Source organism: Emydura macquarii, unplaced genomic scaffold (genome assembly GCF_026122565.2).
Source record: "Emydura macquarii macquarii isolate MOO-44397 ecotype Brisbane River unplaced genomic scaffold, CSIRO-AGI_Emac_v2 contig_3390, whole genome shotgun sequence".
In the NCBI taxonomy this organism is placed as follows: domain Eukaryota; kingdom Metazoa; phylum Chordata; order Testudines; family Chelidae; genus Emydura; species Emydura macquarii.
Window position 1 is genome coordinate 5709944 of NW_027133527.1, and position 22889 is coordinate 5732832.

Here is a 22889-nt window from a genome sequence, read left to right on the forward strand (position 1 = left end):
ATTTCTTAGGGCTGGTCTACACTAGAAAATTAGATCAACCCAGCTCCCTTGCACAGGATTTGTCACACCCCGAGTGACCCCATTAAGACAACGTAAGGGTATGTCTACACGACAAAATTATGTCGACCTGAGTAACGTCGGCTTCCAGCCACTGCAGTAATTAAATCGCTTTTGCGTGTCCACACTACGCTGCTGGTGTCAGCGGTGTGCAGTGGCACCAGGAGTGCAGGTACCAGCTGCACTGTCAGCACGGGGCATTGTGGGAGGGCTTCTGAAAGCCAGTAACAGTTGCTGTAAGCAATGCAGTGTCTACACGGACACTGCGTTGACCTAACTACATTGACATTGGCTCCTTACCTCTTGTGGTGGTGGAATTATTCAGTCGGCATGGCCGGGCGGTTACGTCAGTGGGAGTGAAATTTAATGTGGACACTTACATAGTTAAGTCAACGTGAGCTGCCTTGCGTCGACCTAAACTCTGTAGTGTAGACCAGGCCTGAGTCTCCATGTGTGCTAGGTTGATGAAAGAATACTTCCATCTACCGCCTCTTGGGGAGATGGATTACCTACACCGATGGGAAAACCTCTCCCCTTGGTGCAGGTGCTGTCTACACGGAAGCGCTACAGTGGTGCAGCTGCTGCTGTGCTGCTGTGGTGTTTCAAGTGTATACAAGCCCTTAGTAAAAAGAGCTCTCTAATATGAAAACCGAGCCAGCCTTCTCCTGGATGTGAATGTAATTTAAGAAAATAAGAGTCTAATGCAAAAGCTTCATCTTCTTTGTGGACCAGCCACTAAAGGGGGATGCAAAATGCTCTGTACAACACGTTAAGCTTGGCAAAGGGAGGAGATGATGTGGGGGGAGTCAATAGAACTGCAGAAATTAGGTCAATCTGGCCCTTAGGTCTTTGAAGGTGACAGGAGCAAGTCCATAGATAGGTGATGGGAATGTGTGTGGGGAGAAGCGGTGTTAAATAAGGATAATATCCCACTATTGCTGCCAACTAATCGAGCTGGCACGGGAGCTCAAGTGTTGAGTTACGTAACACTAAAAGCACATCTTCGCTTCTGGGCTATCCTTCCGTTTCCATGCCAACTCTAATTAGAGCTCTGCAATGTATTCTGGGACATAGGGTGCAAACAAGAGGAGGGACAAAATGAAACTGACTTGTGTTGCAAGGAAGAGGGGCAACACAGAAATGTAATACAGAAACCACCGTGGGGGAAATAATTCATAATGAGACAAAACAAGGAATTCAGTTCAACTACAAGCATTAACAGGTAACTTTAAAAATCGCTTGATTAAAATGTAGGATAAAAACAGTGAAGATTCCCATGATGTGAGGGCGGAATGAAAGCAGCTGAACAAATCACACTTGCCTTACTCGTGTGAGTAGACCACCATTGGGTCAACTTCCCTGAGCAGCGGCTCAGGATTGGGCCCAGGCGGTCACTTCAAAATGTAAAACTAAGAAGGAGCTGCATTCAAAGGCCGGTAGAGAAAGCTATCCAGTTAGCTAGCTCTAAAATGAAAGAAGTGGGTGTGACGCAAGGAAAACAAATTGCAGAAGGAAGAAGGGAAAACAAAATGAATGACACAAAAGCAAAACCCCTTCTAAACATCAACTGGATTTCAAAATGACCCAGCCACATGAATTGTGCAAAGATAAGGCGCTCCCTCACACTCACCCTGCAAAGTTCCTTGCTCCTGTTATTTCTCCCAATAGAACGCAGGAAGGAATGATTCACTGATCAGGAGAATACTTCGCACAATCATTTTAAAACCGTGAACCCAGGGTAAGTCCCACAGATGGATGTATGTGAATGGTGTTAAAATTCTATTTCTTAATTCTTTAAATACATAGGAGCAAAATACCATCAGGGACCTCCAAAGCCTCTTCCCAAACACTGATAAATACTTAAGGCCCGATCCTGCATCACTGAATTGCAGCAGAACTGGGTCTCTAGTGAACGCTGTAGTCCTTCCGCCCAGCGGAGGTGTTTTGCTGTGGTTTCTTAGTTTGTCTCGTTGAATTACTGCTCTTGTTCGGATTTCGTTGCACTGAATTACTAAATGCAAACTCTTAAATCGCTGGGTTGGAGTCTAGGAGGCGAGAGGCTTCTGTGTTGTTCCAGTTTCTGTATTGCAGTTTGGCAAATTCTCTAGCGACTACACAGAAACAGTTATAATGTCATCCCTCAGCCTTTTCCCCAAACAGTAGGTTGTTGTTACTAAAATGCTCTATGCCAGCAGCAGACAAAAAGCCAAAGTTAAGACTTCAGAATAAAAAGCCAACAAACACTTAAGATATGGGGGTAATTTGCCAGAAACATCTGGAAGGAGAATAGCAAACACTGTAGGATATTGCCTTAAACAAAATAGACATTACAGTGATACCTCAATAATAATCTCTTGCTCAGTGGGATCAATAGCACGCTACATAATCCCCAACCTTGTTCAACAGATTAACTGTGATTATATTTTCCTTATGTACCTTGTGCATTTCTGTCCCTTCAGTAGACTGAGTTCATTTTGTTTGTAATTAATTACAATCTCTGCACCTCAACTTGTGCGCATTCCTTTTTTAAATTAAAAAAGTCTTTCTTTGGAAAAAAAAGAAAACCAGAACCTCAAGTTTAGGGGGAGATAAGGACGCTTATTTGAGTGAGATTCAAGTTTTTCAGGAGCTAAAGTAGGGATGTTTTAGTTTTGTGGACTGGCTGCTGTACAGAAAGAGTGTTTTGTTACTGCTGTTTTGTCCTAATTGGATTTCATTTTTCATTATCTGTCAAGGATATCTTGGATAGGGAGTTTTTATTTCTATTTCAGCATATAAACATATTAATTCTATTAATAACTGGGAGACTGACTGACTGAAATTTACCAAGTCTTGCAAATTACTGATTTAGGGGGAAAAAACCCTAACAAAATATGTTACTGAAAGAGCTTGCTTAGATTATTTGTTAGACAGCATAAATATAGGGGCTGCTGTCACATCCCCCTATAATAACCCCCTATAATAACTAGTGTTAGAGTAGTGATACAGGTTCCAATCCTGCAAAGATTTAACACACGTCAATAACTCCACTTGCTTATGCAATCTCACTGAAGCTAATGGGACTACTGAAATGTGCATGTCTGCAGGTTTGGACCCATAGTTTGTCAGAGTAACAAGGAGACCTTGCTTCAGAATTCTGATAGTGGTAAAATAGATCTGATGACAGTCTCCAAATATGTTGAGGACGGTGATCGATTGTTCCCCATGTCCCTGGACGGCAGGACAAGAAGTAATGGGCTTAATTTGCAGCAAGGGAGATTTAGGTTAGATATTAGGAAAAACTTTCTAACTGTCTAACTTTCTAAGTACTGGAATAGGCTTCAGAGGGAGGTTGTAGAATCCCCGTCACTAAAGGATTTTAAGAACCAGTTGGACAAACACTCATCAGATTTTCTCGGTCCTCCCTCGGTGCAGGGGGCTGGACTGGATGACCTTTCACTGTCCCTGTCAGCCCGACATTTCTATGAACTGGTGTCTTATAAAATAAGATTCTAATCCCCAGGTTTACAAAAGGAAAAGTCACTAAAATACTCAAGAGGTGTCAGAAATAGTCAATATTCACAGGGGAAAGAAAACAAATCTCTGATCTCAACTGCAATCTAAATCAGGATTATCCGTCTCACCAAAAAGATCTAATATCCCAAACAAAAAGTGTGCATAGATCCACAACCAAGTGGAGAAGAATATTTTAAGGTATTAGAATCTCTCTCAACGGGTGAACACATAACACTGCATAGAGTAGCCACTTGAACACATCTAGATTTAAAGTACTTTTTTACATTAAGGACACAATAGCCTTTCCTCTTATGTTTGTTTTTACATTTTCTATTAGATGTTTTCAAGTTATTTGCCTTACAGGGTGACTAATATTGATTTGATGTTCCTATTAAATGGAACAGCAGACTGCTTTCATCTAGGCATGCAGACTATATTTCTGGCAGTACTTGTTTTCCTTGGTGATTCTTTGGATGTGGCACTTCTTCTGTATTCATGGTAACCGTCCCCTTGGTGTTTGCAATTTTGAATAAGAAAATGTTGTGTCTGTTTTGCTGGCCACAAGAGGTTTTATTATGGACATTCCTATCATAGGCTCCGATTCTACAGTTATACACATATAATCTCATTGACTTCAGTGGGACTGTTAACATGCGTAACTGCTAAATTGAGGACTTCATCACAAAGGTTATATAATTCTTTCAGGGCTCATAGCTTCTGAACTTTACTGTTTTCATACGGGTTGATGGAGCTGCATTTTGTGTTGAAAAATTATCGATACAACCTTTTTTCTTACTACAAAACATCACTATAAGTCATTAAGTAAGAATTGACAGCAGATTCTTTAAGACCACTTGCCTGATCTGTCAATATTCAAGAAAGGCAACAAATAATGGCTGGGTTGTATAGTTTCCCTCCTATCTTGTGGGGTATAAAGATGTGGGGCCAAATTCACCCCTGAAGTAACTCAACTCCTATAGATCTTATCATGCAGATATGATACCCGTAAAGTGTACACGTTCACCTTTTCTCCCTGTTAGAAGGTCAAATAGGGTCACAATCTTTCTGTATCTTTCTATATATTGCATCCAAATTCTGCAGTGCATTCCCAAAGGAGGGGCACAACTTCACCACCCTTTACACCAAGAGGCAAAGTATTAAAAACACATATTTTGGTCCGCAACGGAGCCTTTCCTATGTATCCTGCATGAGATCTGTAACCTGGCAAAGATCCCTTTGCAAATTCAGACGGATCTAAAGTTTGTGAATGCCAAAGAAGATCACTCTTCTTGTGAACCATTTGCATCAATAGGACTGTACACAAATAATTTCACATATTTTAAAATAGGAAAAATCCCGCTGTTAATAACATTACCCAGAGGTTTCAATGTGCTTGCTCCAGTAGAATGTATAATATGCTTTGAGTATTTAAGGGAGATGATGTGCAGTAGCTCATACATATAATATAAGGGCCCATCCTAATCATTCTGGGTGCTTTTACCACCAACATCTCTAAACAGTCATTTTAATCCTCATCACTGTCTTCAAAAGACTTTTATCGATGCTTATGAGAAGAGGTCAATTTATACACCGCTTGTCTTGTCCAAAGCAAAATTTAAATTTGCAAAACCTTAGCCACAAATGTCTAACTCGGCCTATTGTGCAGCTTAAATAACCCGTAAATAAATAAAATGGAATCTTGCCCAGTTGAGGAATTTCTGCAAAATTCACCATCTACTTCATTTTAAGAAATCTAAAAACTTAGCAAAATGTACAACTTCAAGGAAAATGTTTTTATTTTCCAGGGTCAGAGTATATTTCTACAATTTAAATCTCCCAGTAAACGCAGCAATTAATACTCCAATTTTGCTGTAGGAAAAGACTTAACACACCTCCACTTCTAGATGAAAAGATGTAGTAGTTCTCTTTGAAACTAGTCCACTTCTGTTCTCCTGATCCACGTTATAAAGCTCACAATGGCATTTTTGTGATTTTTTTTTTTTTAAAGTAGAAAAAGGTAAATGACTGACAGCTTGCCTAGGTTTCCCAATACTGCACGCTTCATGGATTGCCAGTAGACTTATGCAAAACAATGGCACTTTTAAAACGTCATGGATTTTAAAATTACTGTTAAACTACACTAACACTAAAGCTGACACTTATCTTGTTGCGATATCAATAGGATGTGGATAAACTGAAACTTTCTTACTGCATGAGGAAATTTTAGGTGTCCGTTTCCTTTTCAACAAAAACTGAGAGGGTTTTTTCCCTGAAGAATAGAAAAGTTATTCCCTAAAGTTTTGTCTATTTAGGGTAACTACTGAGCTGAACTCACCCATTAAAAGAAAAAATAACAATTCCCACAACTCCTCTTCAGTCTGTTTTAAAAGGCCAGAATAACAGGTTTATTTAACTAACCGAACCGTTCCCACCTGATCAGCCTGATTCTTTTCTCTTAAACTTCAAACCAAAAGCCAGTTACAAACATACTAATCACCTTGCTTTGCTGCTGTTTCTCTCTAGAGGTCTTGATGGAACATTTGACTTGTCTTTGGACCTGCCCAGGATACAGCCAGTGCTGGAACCATGGACACAGGTTTCCATCAATAGATGGGGCCCTCCATTCCTAACCTCCACTGGGGTTTTCTGAAACCCACTGCACAACACCTCTCTGTCCCAGCCCCCAGCAAAAGGCAACAATGGCCTATTATTTTCTTCTAACATACCTGCAGGGAACACCTTTAAAAGCTTTGCATAACCACAGCGCTGCTGTTCAGGATCCTGGTAGAAGCTTACCGTCCTGAGCTTGCAACGCTTTGCAAACTCTGCACCTCCCTTACAATGCATAAAGTTAAGCACTTGCAGGATCTAAGTAACAATTGGTGTGAGTTGCCTCACTGAAGCCAACCTGTGAAGTTACATGTAGGATTGGAGTGCTTTATTTTTAGATGCTGGAGGGGTTTCCTTTCCATTCCTCCACCAGGCCCCTGTATGGCTCTTAGCTAAATCACATAGGTCGATCAGTGCAGCTCTGCACACATTTAAATGTTCTAATACTGAAATCTCTCCCCCTCTCCCCCCCTTGTCTCTGCTGCCCTACATCTGATCCGTGTCACGGCATAAATCAAAGCCAGCTCTGTGGCTCCCACAACTACTGCTGGAAAGTTAACTCCGACTGCTTCCGGCCCGCACCGCTGCAGGAGCATTGCCACCCTCCCCAGGTGAGATTTCAGGACCCAGCGCAGATCCCAGCCCAGCAGGTGCTGGTCGGGGGGGGGGGGGGGGTGTTGCTACGCGGCTTCCCAGGTTTAAACACCCTCGTATCCCTGGTGCAATCCAGCGCTCGGCCCTGGCTTTCCGTGCCCCCTGCAGCTGCGCTCGCCAGCCGGCGGGCAGGGGTGCCCCTGGCCTCTTCTCTCTCCCTGGGGCTCCTAGCCGGGGGGAGCAGAGAGACCAGCGCGGCGGCTGGCTGGGGGGGTGTCGGTCACCACCTGAGCGCCGGGGGCGGCTCGCCTGCAGCTCCCGGTGCGTGGGTGGGCGGCTGGACCCCGGCCCCAGGGACCCTCCCCGGCTGGGTGCCCGGGCGCGCCCCTGCCTCCCTCCCTCCCTCCCCGTGCGCCCTGGGCGCAGCGCCGGCGGCCGGACTTACAGAGCGGTGGCGGCCGGCGGGACGGTGCTGGCCGGGTGCTGCTCCAGCCCCCGCGAGGAGCAGTTGACCAGGCAGGACCAGGAGCCCCCGGCCCGGCCGCCGCTGCAGGGCGAGCAGCTCTGGGCCAGCCCGGCGCCCAGCAGGCAGCAGCAGCAGCAGCAGCAGAGCAGGCACCAGCCCGAGACGAGGGGCAGCCTGGCCGAGGAGGGGGCGCCATGTTTGCGCTGCTCTGATCCGGTGGAGGGTCCATTTCCCCACGGCATCGCTCACTGCGGGCATGGCATGGCCCCGGCCCGCCGATCCCCCCCGGCCCGGCCCCGGCCCGGCCCGCCCCGAGCCCTCAGCACCGCCCGGCCCGCTGCATGCTGCCTGCGCGGGCTCTGCGCGCTTCCCTCCTGCTGCTGCCCGGAGCTGGGGCGGCGGCGGCGCGGCGCGGCTTGGCCTGGCTGGGCTGGGCTGGGACGCGGCGGCTCCTCCTCCTCCTGCTCCTGCTTCTCCTCCCGCCGCCCGGCCCGGCCCGCAGCGCCAGCATCCTCCGCCTCCCTCCTCCCCGACAGCTGGAGCCCCGCGGCTCCGCCCGGGGCCGGCCGCCAGCGCCTCTCCCCGCCCTGCCGCTGCGCTGCGCGCTGGGGAAGCCAGGCCAGCCGCCGGCCGGGCAGCTCCGCGCCCGCGCCTCCCCGCTGAGAAGTTTCCTTCTCCTCTGCCCCGGGAAAGAGAGGGAGAAACAAGTAGCCCTGACCTGGGGGGCGGGGGGCGTCCTCCCCCGCCCCAGATCCCGTCTCTCCTCCGGGGGCTCCAGAAGCCCAGGCCCTGGCTGTAAGGAGCAAGACCTGGCCCACGCACCCCCTCAGCCACCTCCCCGCGTCGCCGGAATAAAGCCGAGCAGGGTGGGGGACACACTGGTGCATGCAGCCCATCCCCTGGGCATCTGGGCGCTTAAAGAGACTGGCCATGGCGAGGGGCCTAGCGGACTTTCCGGGACTCTGTGACTCTTCACCCTTTTTCGTGGTGTAGAGGCTGGGGTAGGACTTCGGCTAAAAAAACCCCCAAACTTCCCTTTTTACCCTGAGCGTGCAACCGCCGGTACCCATGGATGTGAGCGGACAGACACCCGAATTGGCCCGGAACTTGGCCGCTGACTTGGAGGATCTGATGTCCACGTTCTAAAGGCCACCTACAGCCCTCACTCCTCTCCTGCAAAACTCCCGCTGACCTCAGCTGGGGCACTAGCGCAGCGTGTGTCTTCTGGCCCTCCAACTCATTCGGCACTTCGGGCTTCCTCTGCCAGCGGGTCCCAGGCCCGGCATCAGAGCGGCGAAGTGGAAGGGTGTTCCCTTGCTCAGGGCTGCCTGAGAAATGCTGATGACAAAAGGCCAGAGGTTTGAACCCGATTTGTGTTGCTGCTCATTAGCGTGGCAGATAGAGACGGTGGGGGGTTGGCTGGCTCAGGGGGTTAACAATGAAATAGGCTTCTCAGCTTTGGGTTGCTGGTTCAAAATCAGCCCGAGTCAGCTGGGACCGAGCATCTGATGGCTGTTGAATGGACTGTGGGACCCAGGCCAGCTTCACATCCCTGGAGATCATCTTACCAGAAAAAAGGTTGAAGCATCAATTTTTGTAACTCTTCAAGGCTGTCAAAGTCAGCTCAATTCAAAGCACCTGGGGGAAAAATATCAGATTTTTCCCCCCATCTAGTGCCTTCATGTTAACGTGCGGTTTTAGGTTCTAACCCTCTCTATGAAGGCCTAGCTATCAGAGTCAGGCAGAATATAAGGAAGCCTGCATAAAGCATCAAAGGAAACGCGAGCTATTGGATCTGCTCTTGTTCCATGCCAAAGCACTCGCTCTCGAAACGGGAAACCTTATTCCCAGCCCAGCCCAGCAGGGATTTCTCACCGTAAACATAACGAACGTGTGTGTTTGTTGTAGTGTCTGGGAGAGGTTAGCACATGGCAGGAGACCACAAACCGTGGCAGCCTGCCTGACCCAGGAAAAGAAAGAGGAGACTTAGCGAGTATCTGTGGCCTCTTGCACAGGGGCACAACGCGTGGGAACACAAATAGCTGGGGCAGGCGTGAATCAGTGCAGCTGGAGGGCAGGCAGCAATCTCCATGGGAAGTGCAGGAAGAGAACTTAGCAGAATCCGACGGACCTATGGAGGTTGGAGGTGGAGTGGTCTCCTGGGCTTTAAGACCAGAAGGGACTGGCGTGGATCATCTTGTCTGACCTCCGGCACATCGCAGGCCACAGAACCTCCCACCCCCTCCAGTAGCAGGCCCATCACCTCTGGCTGAGTTCCTGATGTCCTCAGATCTTGATTTAAAGATGTCAGGTTACAGAGAACCCTCCCATTTACTCTAGTTCAAACCAGCAAGCGACCCGTGCCCCACGCTGCAAAGGAAAGGTGAAAACCCCTCATTGTCTCTGCCAATCTGACCTGGGGGAAAATTCCTTCCCACCCCCAACACAGTGGTCAGTTGGACCCTGAGCACGTCGGCACACGCACGAGCCGGACACCTGGGAAAGAATTAGAACCCTCCACATCAAGTGCCCCTTTTCCAGCTGTTCAGGATATTTGCTACTAGCAGTCACAGATGAGCCACATGCCATTGCAGGCTGTCCCATCAGACCATCCCCTCCATAAACATATCAAGCTCAGCCTGGAAGCCAGGTAGGTTTTTTGCCCCCGCTGCTCCCCTTGGAAGGTTATTCCAGAACTTTGATCATTTGATGGTTCGAAACCTTCGTGTAATGTCAGGCCTAAACTTATTGGTGGCCGGTTTATATCCATTTGTTCTTATGTCAGCACTGGTGCTTAACTTACATAAATCCTCTCCCTCCATGTTGTTTATTCCTCCGATGTATTTATAGAGAGCAATCCTATCTCCCATCAGCCTTTGTTTGGTTAGCCAAACAAGCCAAGCTCCTTGAGTCTCCTCCCATAAAGTGGGTTCTCCATTCCTCTGATCATCCCAGTAGTCTGTCTCTGCACCTGTTCCTGTCTGAATTCATCTTCCTTCAATATGGAAGCCCAGACTTCTGCACAGTATTCCAGATGAGCTTTCACCAGTGTTTTGTATAATGGCGATAACACTTCTCTATCTCTACTGCAGGGGTCAGCAACCTTCAGCAAGGGCCCTGCCAAATCTCCCACCCATCCCAGTATGGCGGGGAGGGTCTGCAGGCCCGTTCCCAGCAGCGGCGGTGGTGACTCTCCGGGCCCATTCCTGCAGGGGCCGCATCGCTCCCGGCCAGGGGCGCCACTCGGCCCATGTGGAGAAGGGGTGGGGCCGTATTGGCGGGAGGGTGGGGGCGAGGCTGCAGCCAATGCGCCGCGTGCTGCTCAAAGTCAGCACGCGTGCTAGCTTTGGCACGTGTGCCGCAGGTTGCCAATCCCTGCTCTACTGGAAATACCTTGCCTGATGCCTTCTAGGACTGCATTAGCCTTTTTTCATGTCTGCATCATGTTGGCGGCTCATAGACCTCCTGGGATCAATCAATGCACCCAGATCTTTCTCCTCCTCTCCAGCGTATAGCAAACATTCTTGTTGTTAGTCCTGAAGTGCATGATCTTGCACGTTGTACTATTAAATTTCATCCCACTTCTATTACTCCAGTTTTCAAGGTCCTCCAGATCTTCTTGTCTGACGTTCTGGTCCTCTTCAGTATTGGCAATTCTCCCAACTTTGTGTCATCTGCGGATTTTATTAGCGCACTCTCACTTTTTGTGCCAAGGTCATGAATGAAAATGTTAAATAAGATTGGTCCCAAGACCGATCCCTAACGAACTCCACTAGTAACCTCCCTCCAGCCTGTCACTTCTCCTTTCAGTCTGGCCCATTGTAGTCGATCCATCTTTCAATTCTCATATTAATCCCCATCGTCTCCAATTTAACTAATTTCCCATGTGGAACTGTATCAAATGCCTCACTGAAATCCAAGTAGACTAGATCTACTGCATTTCCTTTGTCTAAAACATCAGTTATCTTCTTAAGGAAAGAGATCAGGTTGGTCTGGCATGATCTACCTTTCGTAAAACCATGTTGTATTTTATCCCAATTACCATTTATCTCCTGTCCTTACCTACTTTCTCTTTCAAAATTTGTTCCAAGACCTGTATACAACTGAGATCAAACTAATGGGCCTGTCGTTTCTTGGATCATTTTTTCCCCCTTTCTTAAAAATAGATACTGTATTAGCAATTCTCCAGTCATAGGGTCTGACCCCTGAGCTTATGGATGCATTAAAAATCCTTGCTGTTGAGCTTGCAATGTGCCAATTCCTTTAATATTCGGGATGGAGATGACTGTGGTCACTGTGATGGAAAAGGGGAAGTCTATTTTGGATATAGGCCCAAGGTGCTGCTTTTGGATCTGGGTTCAAATTCAGACTTTCCCCAGAGTGAGGGAAACTGTTCTAGATCTGGGGTTCTGGTTCATCCCTTCCTCTCAAGTTCACCAGAGACCAATTTGGAGAGTGCCCGTTGGAATAGAAGCTGTGGGGGGATATAAAACGAGGCCATGACATGTATGTTGTGGAGAGAAGGGAAAGACGAATGAAAAGTCAGGGGTGGTCAAAACTCAGGCACCTTGACCATCACCTTTCCTTTGAGTTCAGCCTCTGCTCCCGAACCAGTCGCAATTCACGGGAACTGCACTTGTAGCCCCCAACGTCTCATTACGGCTGGCTCTTGTCTGGAGAACTGCAAACGGTCTGAGGCTGCTGCTTGCTGTTGCACGTGTGTTCGTTGGGGGAGGGGCACCGTGGGACAAGTGCCGCGTGACTCGTGGCCGCTTGTCCCACTTCTGGTTTCAGCAGACGCCATGCAGACCTGCGCGAACCCAACCAGTGTCTTGCGGCAGGTTCACAACACACATCCTGCACGGGACAGCTGGGTTCAAACCAGTTGGAACGTCACGAGGGCCCGAGCCCTGAATCTGTTCTGACGCAAAGCATTTGCTAAATGGCTTCAAACCAAACCTGGAAAGAGTTTGCTCAGCTCGATGACGTCCGAACCCTTCGGGGCCGCCAAGAGATGGCGAAGCGTTAGAGCTAAGTAAGGACAACGGCTCCACTTGGGGTGTCTATGGACACTTCTGTGGCATCCAAGAGCATCTGCCATGAGCGACAGAATCCTTTTCATGTGAGGAGAAGGGCTCGCTAAGCCACTGGAAGAGACGCAGGTAGACAAACTCTGACTTTCCGGGCTGGCTGGCAGCCCTTTGTCTTGCCACCTATGTCCAGAGAGCTAAATCCTTGTTGTGAGACTGGTGTTGCTGAGGTCACTGAGTGAAAGCCTGGGGTGCTCAGCTCCCTGTGGGATTGGCCCGGGCTCTGATGCCTTATCAAGACCGATCCTGCCATGCCATTTTTGACTAGAGGAGGATGGCAGCATCTGGCCTAGAGGCTCTCTTGGTTGGTGGGATTCCCTGGATTCTGATCATCATCCCGATTGCACAGCTCCGCGGTCCACCTGGGAGCCCAACGGAGCAAAGGGCTGAAGCACAAAGGGCCGAACGTGTGAATGGTCCCGTTGACACCCATGGGACAGACGACTCCTCTACTGGAGTGGAGCCTTTCATGCACGTTACAGATGCAAACTAAAGGATCCTCCCAGCCCTGCTGAGAGGTAGGTAAATGTATCCCCACTTAGCAGGCGGGTCTTGAATGGGCACTCTCTAGCTCCGAGGGAGAAGAGGCTTTCTGCCTTGCCACAGTACTGCTTGAGAGCTGGGTGACGCTGGGCCTGGACCCACGCCCGCTGAAGTCCGTAGGCATCTTTCCCCTGGCTTAAGTGAGCTTTAGATCAGGCCAGCTGCGAGCGTTCTCCTGCGCTCTGCAATGGTCTGTCAGTCAGGCGGCTTGATAGCTGACACGTGTGTGGAGCCGCCTCTTGAAAGCACGCAGCAGGCATCCCATCAGAAGTGTCAGGAGCTGATTAGCAAGGGATGGGGCCCTGTCAGTCTCTAGGGCGCAGGGTATCTGCTTGGCAGCTTTCAAGGGAAAATCACAACAAAAAAGGGGTGTGGAGGGGAGAAAAGAAATGTGCTACAATCATCTGAAGAGTGTAAGGAGCAGGCAGACAAAGCAATTGTCCAGTGTGGTAGAAGAGGATATACCCAGAGGAATGGTGGGGGCCTACCAGACCTATGCTGCTTCTCTCCTGGGGATAAATTGGGGGGCGGGGGAGATTCCAGGGTTTACCTTTCTTCAGGACTAAACTCCTCTGAAATGTTTGTTTCTCTCAAGCTATGGGAGTAGTAAGTGTAAATGATGCCAACTTCAGGTTTCTTGAGTCTGGGTGCACCGTTTCGTTGCCAACTCACGATTTTATCACAAGTCCCAGGCCATTTTGTATCTGTCTTAAAGCCCCAGGTCCTGGAATCAGGTGACTGCCTCAGAATCTCAGGTGACATTTTAAAAAAAAATAAAATCCCAGCCCCTCCTCCTTGTAGAGAAAAGCTTGAAAATGTAACAAAGGCTTTACAAAAACCAGAAAGCAAATAGAAATACCTCTGTGTGTGTTTATCTCATGATTTTTGAACTGTTGGGATTGGCTTTAGGGTGCGCGCGCATGTCCGTCCATCCGTCCATCCTCAAACCAGGGCCATTTACACTAGACTACTCCTATAATCTGTCCATTCATTATTGATCTAATCTGATGAGACATTTAGGGCTCGATCCTGTAAGATGCTAAACACTCTGCCCCCACTCCAGCGAAGCATTTAAGCACACGCATTATCTTATGGAAACCAATGCACTGCCAGTTGACACCAGCTGGGATGGAGGCTATCCATATCTAAAGCACTATACAAATCTTAACTAATGTCACAGCTAGTGTCACTTCTTAGCATGATATTTAATGGATGTTAAATTTACTTTGTGAAAACATTTGTGCCTCTTGGATTTGAAATTCCACTGAAATACACAGCATCCGTCAGTGCTAACTGCATGATGAATCGGGCCATACATAGCACAATGTTTACTACTTTCTTATTTGACTGCAAAATATTTATCTCCGTTTTCCCCAGTTGTAAATATTTCTTTCTCCAACCTTCCTGCATTTACATCCATATGTTCACCATCTCTGCTTTCAGATAACAGCAAGGAAAAGAAATCCCTGTATCATTATCAACAGATCAGATAGTTTGCTAATGTGACCTAGCAGATGGAGCTCCGCTAAGAGCGTCAATGTTTCCCCCAAACCCTGGGTTTGCTAGACAATAGTGGGGATTATAAACAAGGAATTAATCTGGGTGTGGGCAGGTATATAGAGAGGCTCTGTAAAATTTCAAGAGGATAACTCTTCACATTGATTGATTAGTTTTTATATTAGAGGAAGGTCTCATTACCGAGTCAGAATATATTCAACAACTGGCAATGCAAGGCACAGAGAAGTATGGAGGGGAAAATGCATGGTGGGGCTGGGTTGCTATTGCATCAGGGAACGGGTGGATGTGGGAAAGGGGATTTTTCTGTCTCCTCACCATCAACAAATTGTGACTTTCCCAAGGCTTTTTAAACAAAATAAATGACCAGCTGGTCAGATTACCTTTTTTTAAATTTTCCCAGTCGTACCAGTAAGTAGTTTATCGCTAGCTATCCAGGCCATATGCAAACAAAATAAAATACAGCAGTGGATAAACTGTGTCAACATAGCATAACTAATCCAGGATCAGCAGTATAAATCACAGTTGTATATATGCACACCACGATTGCTCAGAACTTCACAGGGACAGCATGGCTAGAGCCCAGAGGCCTTTGCTCACAAAGGCTCTAGCACTCAGACTCTCCTGGCTAATGAGGGCATATGATACCTAGTTGTGCTTTTCTTTTTCCGTTCAGTAGAGGGCAGTGGTGCACTTGCAGAGCCAGTTCGTGTTGCTCTTTACATTGCAGAAGCTATTTCTCCTGGCATTTCAGAAAATGTTTCTCTCTTCATAAAGAATGCGTATCCTAGAACAGATGCTTCAGCTGTAAAAGAAAATAAATACCCTTCATGAATGCAGGGGGAGAGAGATGACATGTAAAACGTAAATACTTTTGTCACCGACACAGTGCGCATCTTTTTCTGCTTTTACACGTTGCCTCCCAGAGTGGATGATGGTCACATAGCTTGAAATTTGGTTGCCAAAGTAGGTTGCCAACGCTACTGATTTTATCACAAGTCTCATGATATTTGTGTTAAAAGCCCAAATGTTGGAGACCGTGGCCCGGAAAGGCTCCCAGTAAGGGGGCAAATAAAAAGAACCCCAGATGGGGGGCTTTTAAAATCTCATGATTTTTATGCCAATCTGTCGATTTCTTTCTTTAAGGGACCGTGTCTCATGATTTTATTAAATGCTTGCAGTTGCTAATACCAAATGTAAGACTTCAGGCGCAGAAGGATAGAAGAATCTAACATCTCCTTGTCCTCTCATTTGTAAGCAAGTAGAAAGCACCCTTCATTCAGTGGCTGTGTAGGGTAAAGTGGCTATTTTTGCAGGGTGTCATAAGCCAGCGTCCTTCTCAGATTATTGACTGATGCTCCATTTGGAGCAGTGCTTCTCTAAATTAGGACAACCGGTGAAATAATAACAAGGCCAGCAAATATTACTTTTGGAACTGCAGGCATCATCTTTATTAGCTCAGTCAATCTGTTGACTGTTATTGCTGCAAAGTGGAAATGAGATCTGGATAAACACAGTTAGTCAGTGTTTGTCATTTCACTCGTGGTCACGGGAAGTGATTATTCCCCTCTATTTGGCATTGGTAAGGCTGCATTTAGAGTATTGTGTCCAGTTTTGGGCCCCTCACTACAAAAAGGATATAGACAAGTTGGAGAGAGTACAGCAGAGGGCAACAAAAATGATTAGGGGGCTGGAGCACAGGACTTATGAGGAGAGGCTGAGGAAACTGGGCTTGTTTAGTCTGCAAAAGAGAAGAATGAGGGGGGATTTGATAGCAGCCTTTAACTACCTAAAAGGGGGTTCCAGGGAGGATGGGGTTTGGCTGTTCTTGGTGGTGGCAGATGACAGAACAAGGAGCAATGGTCTCAAGTTGCAGTGGGGGAGGTCTAGGTTGGACATTAGGAAAAAGGTTGTCCCTAGGAGGGTGGTGAAGCACTGGAATGGGTTACCTAGGGAGGTGGTGGAATCTCCATCCTTAGAGGTTTTTAAGCTGCGGCTTGACAAAGCCCTGGCTGGGATGGTTTAGCTGAGGTTAGTCCTGCTTTGAGCAGGGGGTTGGACTAGATACCTGCTGAGGTCCCTTCCAACTCTAATATTCTGTGATTCTATGACCTTGTCATATTCAAGGAGCAGAACTGGTTTTCTAATGCCTTGTTCCTACTCATTAGTTTGGCCTCACTGGGATACATGACCCCGGTCCACCATTTAAATCGAAGGGAGCTTTTCCATTGGCTTCAGTGGAGGTTGGTGGGGATGGCTCACCCAAGCGAGCCGCAGCGAGCTCTGCGTACACGTAAATGAGAGTTGATACATGAGGCCAGAGAGGAGATCGCTAAGGGTGCAGTAGATGTAAAAGAAAATCCCTTCAAAGAAAGCACCCGGGCTCTCATCTTTCTTCTGGAGATGATAGAAAAGTGCCCTGAGATGTCAAGGAACGGCAAACATTGCATCCTAGCAGATGAGGGTTGGAAAGGACCTCAGGAGGTATCTAGACCAACCCCTGCTCAAAACAGGACCAACCCCAACTAAACCATCCCAGCCAGGGCTTTGTCAAGCCGGGCCTTAAAGACTTCTAAGGATGGAGATTCCACCACCTCCCTAGGTCACCCATTCCAGTGCTTCACCACCCTGCTAGTGAAAAAGTTTTTCCTAATGTCCAACCTAGACCTCCCCCCCTGCAACTTGAGACCGTTGCTCGTTGTTCTGTCATCTGCCACCCCTGAGAACAGCCTAGCTCCATCCTCCCTGGAACCCCCTTTCAGGTAGTTAAAGGCTGCTATCAAATCCCCCCTCATTCTTCTCTTCTGCAGACCTAACAAGCCTAGTTCCCCCAGTCTCTCCTCATTAAGTCTTGTGCTCCAGCCCCCTAATGATTTTTGTTGCCCTCCGCTGGACTCTCTCCGATTTGTCCACATCCTTCGAGTAGTGGGGGCCCCACACTGGACACAACACTCCAAACGAGGCCTCACCCGTGCCGAAGAGAGGACGATGTGTTGTGACATGCCAGCCCAGCTGCATTGTACCGCAGTATACATTGTGACACACACAGCCTGGGCAGATGTTTAAAATATCCCCCGGTGAATCTAGACATGAAGTCCCGTCCCCGTGCTGCATGTGTCATGATGCTATACTGTTGCACAACGAAGCTGGGCTATCGGGTCATGATGCCACATCCTGGCAGGAGGAGGTGATGTTTGCCAGGTGACGGAGGGTGACGGGAGACAAGCTCACAGCACAGTTCCTGGTGGTTCAAGTTTGCTAAAGCTGCTGCCGCAAGGGTCCAGCTGTGAGCCTGACCCGTGGTAACATGCAGGATGCACAAAACTGACCATGGGTCAGAGGAGTAGCCAGAGCCATTCTAGGAGCTGGGCACCAGTGGCAACAAGTGAAAGTGTACAACCGAGTCTGTTAGTGAAGACTGACTTTGTTCCTTGGGGAGACCAGAAGTGATTCTTTCTAATGCACAGGGGTAGGCTCTGCTCACTCAGATCCGGACTTGGGTGAACACATCAAACAAACGAAAAAGCAGCTAGAGCCTCTTGCATCCTGGGACCCTAAAGGAGGTTTTCTCCCGCACACATGCCCATTTCATCTCCCTGTTCACAGCTTGGGCGGTGACCGGCCAGCGCTCATTTTATGAATGGACAGCGCCCTCTAGTACTTCCTTCACTCCGTTCATTGATTTACTTTCCTAAAACCTTGTTTGAAAAGCCTCTGTCTCAGCTGTCCCCCTGCAAGCAGACGAATGTTAAAAAATAAATGCCAGGTGAGAATTCCTGTTCTACCAAAACAGGCGTCGTTCTGCCCCCAGCGATAGCTGTTACACACACCATACAGCATGTGGCAGAGGAATAAGACCCCGAACTTATGCACCATAACTGAAGTCAAAGAAATACTACCATGCACGCGTGTGCACACACACACAGAGACCTGCTTTAAATCTAGGAGACGGGAGGAAATCATTACTAAGAGACCACGCCACGCAGCTCTCATACATCACGAGCCGTGCTTGGGTGTTGCATGGGCATTTCTACAGGACTCATCAAAGATCCACCTCGTATTCCCCCTCCCCCGCCCACACCAGGTGGAGAGAGCAAAGGATTTCACACCGTGACCTGGAGGTCGAGAAAGCCAATTTCAGAGTCAAGGATCCTCAGCTGAGATTGCTCTGTCTGGAGCCCCTCAGATGTTCAAATCCAAGGACCACTAGCATGGGGGCATAGATGATCTCAGCTGGTGTAATGGTGCATGGGGAGAGAACTGGAGTCTCTGGTCTATATGGGACTTTAGGGCATAATTTAACTTCTGTTGAAATCAGTGGAAAGGGTCCCCCAGGAGTTCAAGTTTCATTGACTTCAGAGGAAGCTGGGTTGACCACTTAAAGATCAGTAAATGCCTTGGGTTGCACCGGGGCATGCAGTCCTTGGCATGCTGGTATAACATACTCTTTACGGACCAGGTCTTTGCCCCAACATTGGTTAAACCCACTTTTATTGGACTGTTATGGGAAAGGCAGCTACGGCGGCATGCTGTCTGGTCCTTCCATGGGGCAGGAAGTGAAACTCCAGCTGGCAGAGGGAGTGGTTGACCTCCAGGGATGACTTTTCAGATGCTCTGATTCCATATTCCTCTTGCGAGCCCCTGTAGGGACATTTGGCTCTGTCGGAATTATTTCTGGGCCAGGTTTCAGCTCAGGAAGGGAATTTATTCAGAGCAATTATTTTAAATCACTTTCATGTCGTTTGAATGAAAAAAGGATATGGCCATTTAGCAGTTTCAGGTGGTACCTTTGCATACTCCGTAACTAATTGTTCATGCCTAGTTTCTATTCAGCACAGAACTTTTTTTAAGTGTACAGGTTGTCTTTGATGATTTCTCTGTCTCTGGTATTTTGAGTAGTTCAAAACACTCGCCAGTGTTTGGAGCTCAGGTCTGGAAGCCAGGCCTCCTGGGTTCTCTTTCTGGCAGTGTTGCTGACTTTTTATGTGACCTGGGCTGGAAGCAAGTCATTTAAATTTGGGTTTTCCAAAGTGGTCTGTAACTGCTGCCTCTGTGTTGGGAGACCCGGTATTCAGCACCTCGGTGTCTAAAGCTGGACACTTAAAAGCAGAGGTCAGTTTGGGCCTTCATCCTTGCGTCTCAGTTACCTGTCTGCCAAATGCAGAGAGGGACGCTTACCTTCCGCTCAGAGGAGTCACGAGGCTTCGTTAACTGTTGGTGATAAATTGCTTTGAGGTCCTCCAGCTTTCCTGGGGGCACCTCTGGTAAGTGGCTGGCATCTTGATTTCTCTTGCTAACTCCCACGTGGCGGAATGCTGAAGGTCTCGCTCAGTTTTCACTGAGGTGCTACTCCCAGGCTGTGAACGCCATGGGCCCGATTCTCCATTGCCCTGTAGCATTTCAAGTTCAGACAAGCCCCTGCCCAGCCGATCAGTGGCCAACTCCGAGGCCCTTGGTCAGTGGTGACTCAGGCTTTACCCCTGGCAAATTCTTGGCTAAAAAAGAGGTTGAGGACAGGTGGGAAGCTTAGCAGGCGCTTCAGGGTCTGGCTCAAGATTAAACACTGTTCCTCTTGCTTTCAAAATGATGATTGGCGGGAGAGCTCTGGGGAATTCCGGCATTAGCGGCTCCAGCGAGCTCAGGCACTGAGGCAGCCTCCAAAAGCTGCACTCTGGCGCTTGAAGTCACATCGCAGGGGACCCGCAGCTCTCCCAGCGATGCCCCGGCGATAGCTGGAGCAACATCTCTCTTGCTGTAAGCACGGGTTGCTCCTCCAGGGAACCGGAGCTGGGAAGACGGTTCTGACGAGATGAGACGCTACTTGCTGTGCTCCGGGTCAGGCCGCCATGGGGAGAGCGTTGCTCCTGTGATTTAGAGGGAAGTGTCTGCATTGCCTGGACAAAAAGAAAGAAAAAAAAAAAAGGGCTGGGTTTTTTTCAGTCCTGGCAGATCCAAAGGAAGTTGTTTCTGTGACAACAGGTCTTGCTCCCCTGCACTGCTTTTCCTAGCTAATCTGTACGGTCTGAAGGACTCAGGATATGTCTACACTGGAATGTAGGCCCAGGGTTCAAACTCAGGCTTAAACCTAATCCCCCCTGCCATCTACACACAAATTGCACTGCCCCAATGTTCCCAGGGCCCCACAGGGGTGGAGGGCCCAAGCCCTAGTCAGCTGGGCCTAGAGATACGGCACCATCAGTAGATGGCCGCCTCCCGGCAGGACTGGGAGAAATTCAGCTCCTTCAAGCCCATCTTCGCCCCGTACGCAGAGACGGAACAGCGCAGGCGTGGTGACGTGGTTCATCTCATGCTCTGTATCAAGTCCATTATAAAACTGCTCCCGTTCCCTTCTTGCTGCGTTTGAATAATGAGCGCAGATGGAAAGAGTCAGATGCCAAATTTTTATCTCCTATCCCCCCATTTTGACTATTGTGGCAGAAGATCAGCTGGCATGAGTGAAGTAGTTCATTATCCAGGTTGATCTCCTTAGGGGATAATCTTGTCTAATGTGCTGCTCGCTCAATAACCACATGTCAGCCCCCTACACGGAGGGGTTTCAGTTTTGAATTGCTATAAATACAGTTGTCACTGCAGGCGGAAAAAAAAAAAAAAAAGTTGCCGCTGCTGAATCATTTAGACCCAGCGACAATTGATTTTCTAATGTATTCTCTTTAATTGGAGACTGCAGGATTTCAACAACTTCTGTGCCTCCACCCGTCCTGGGCATGTCAAACAACCAAGTCAGAACAGCGTCAGCTACCACTCCATGAGTTCCTCTCCTCCTACAGGGCTGCAGTGTGGCCTAGTAGCTAGAGTGCTGGACCTGGCTTCCCAGCTCTGCTGCTGAGTGATGTGGGGCTGTCATTTTGCTTCTCTGTGCCTCTATTTCCCCGTTTTGCAGATGTAAAGTGCGTTGAGATCTGTGAATGAAAAACACTGTAGAAGATCTAGGTATTATTGTTATTGCAAACTGGGTACGCAGGAAGCAATTCACCCCCCATGCTACGGCATGGCCGTCTCTGGGGTAGGACATGGCAGCTGTTTTTAGCAGCGCACTGCCATGTTACACAGCGGGGCGGGGCGGGGCGGGGCGGGTGGTGAAGAATACCCGAGCGACGGACACTGCAGGGGGAATGGAGGGAGGCAGAATGCAATTTGGCAAGGACACCAGGGCTAACCTCCTCTGTTATTGTGGAAGGGACCATGTGATCTTTAATGACCTCATGGGAAAGCCAGCAGCTGCGTCAGTGCAGGGCCCTAAGCATCCTGCTGGGGTGTCGAGTCACAAGGAAAAGTGCATTCGCTGCATGTTCATAGACACATAGACGCTAAGGTCAGAAGGGACCTTGATGATCATCTCGTCTGACCTCCTGCACAACGCAGGCCCCAGAGCCTCACCCGCCCGCTCCTGCCATAGACCCTGGCCTAGGACTGAGTTACTGCAGTCCTCACATCATGGTTTAAAGACGTCAAGTGCAGAGAATCCACCAGCAAGTGAGCCGTGCCCTACATTGCAGAGGAAGGCGAAACCCCCGAGGGTCTCTGCCAATCTGCCCTGGGGGGAAATGTTGGACATGCCCCCTTCTGACTGCGCCTTGCTTTTTCCATTGGGAGGGGGAGGATGAGGAGGGGGTCTGCCAACTCAGTAGTGACTAGGACCAGCCTTGCATTGGCCAGAGGATGGGGCTGCAGCTTGGACTGCTTGGCTTTTTCCAAGGCAGAAAGAGGAGCTGGGAAAGTGGAACTGTCAACGACAGAAGGGCCAGGGACTGCGTCAGATAGTCAGCTGGTGTAAATCAGCGTAGCCCCATTGATTTTAGTGGTGCTGCATCAATTGAGACCAGCCCCAGGATCCGGGCCAGCGTGGCTATAAAAAGGAAGGATGGTTCGTCGGTGCGTTTTGCATCTTTCTATCTCTGGTCTTGCTGGGAAAATGGCAGGGTGTGTTCAGAGGGTGAGCTTGGATTGTAGACTCTAGAGGTTAAGGACGGTATCGCCTTTGTGTCCATACAGCGCCCAGCACGATGCCTGACGGGAGCCTCTGAACACTGCCATGATATGAAAAGGAAGGGTCATATTGTGCCACTGCTGCCCCCAGGAACCGCACCTTCCTCCACAAACCGTCTCCTTCATTGTAGAGGCCCTGCTTGCAGAGTCCACTACTGCTCAGCCTGAGTAACGGCAACAGAACCTGGCCTCATAGGATGCATTTACTAGCACACGTTCTGCAGTAGCGTCCCAGGGCTCCACTGTGCTAGGTGCTGTACCCACAAGCAGTGAGAAAGGCAATCCTTGACCCAGAGGGATTACCACTGGAGCTTTATGAGGAGAGGCACGGAGGTGGAGGCTACAAACCGACAGAGGGAGGCAAAGTGGCAGTGACGTGATCACACCTAGTGCAAGAAGCAGCAATCGCAGTGCGCCAGCTCGCTAGCGAGACTGCTCCTCCTTCCTTCTCGCTGCACGCCCTGTGTTAGTCCCCGTACAGTGATGAGGAGGTCGCAGTGCAATGTAGCGAG

At 48.8% G+C, this 22889-nt stretch overlaps 1 protein-coding gene across 2 annotated transcripts in view; it reads right to left on the minus strand.

Annotated features, from left to right (window-relative positions):
- PKD1 (polycystin 1, transient receptor potential channel interacting) overlaps positions 1 to 7464 on the minus strand; it is a 132960-nt gene extending 125496 nt beyond the window's left edge. For both annotated transcript variants that reach the window (XM_067534291.1, XM_067534290.1), the window contains exon 1: positions 7202 to 7464. In XM_067534291.1, the coding sequence (XP_067390392.1) occupies positions 7202 to 7464 (263 nt within the window). The remainder of the gene's footprint in view (positions 1 to 7201) is intronic.
- Positions 7465 to 22889: the final 15425 nt, after the last annotated feature.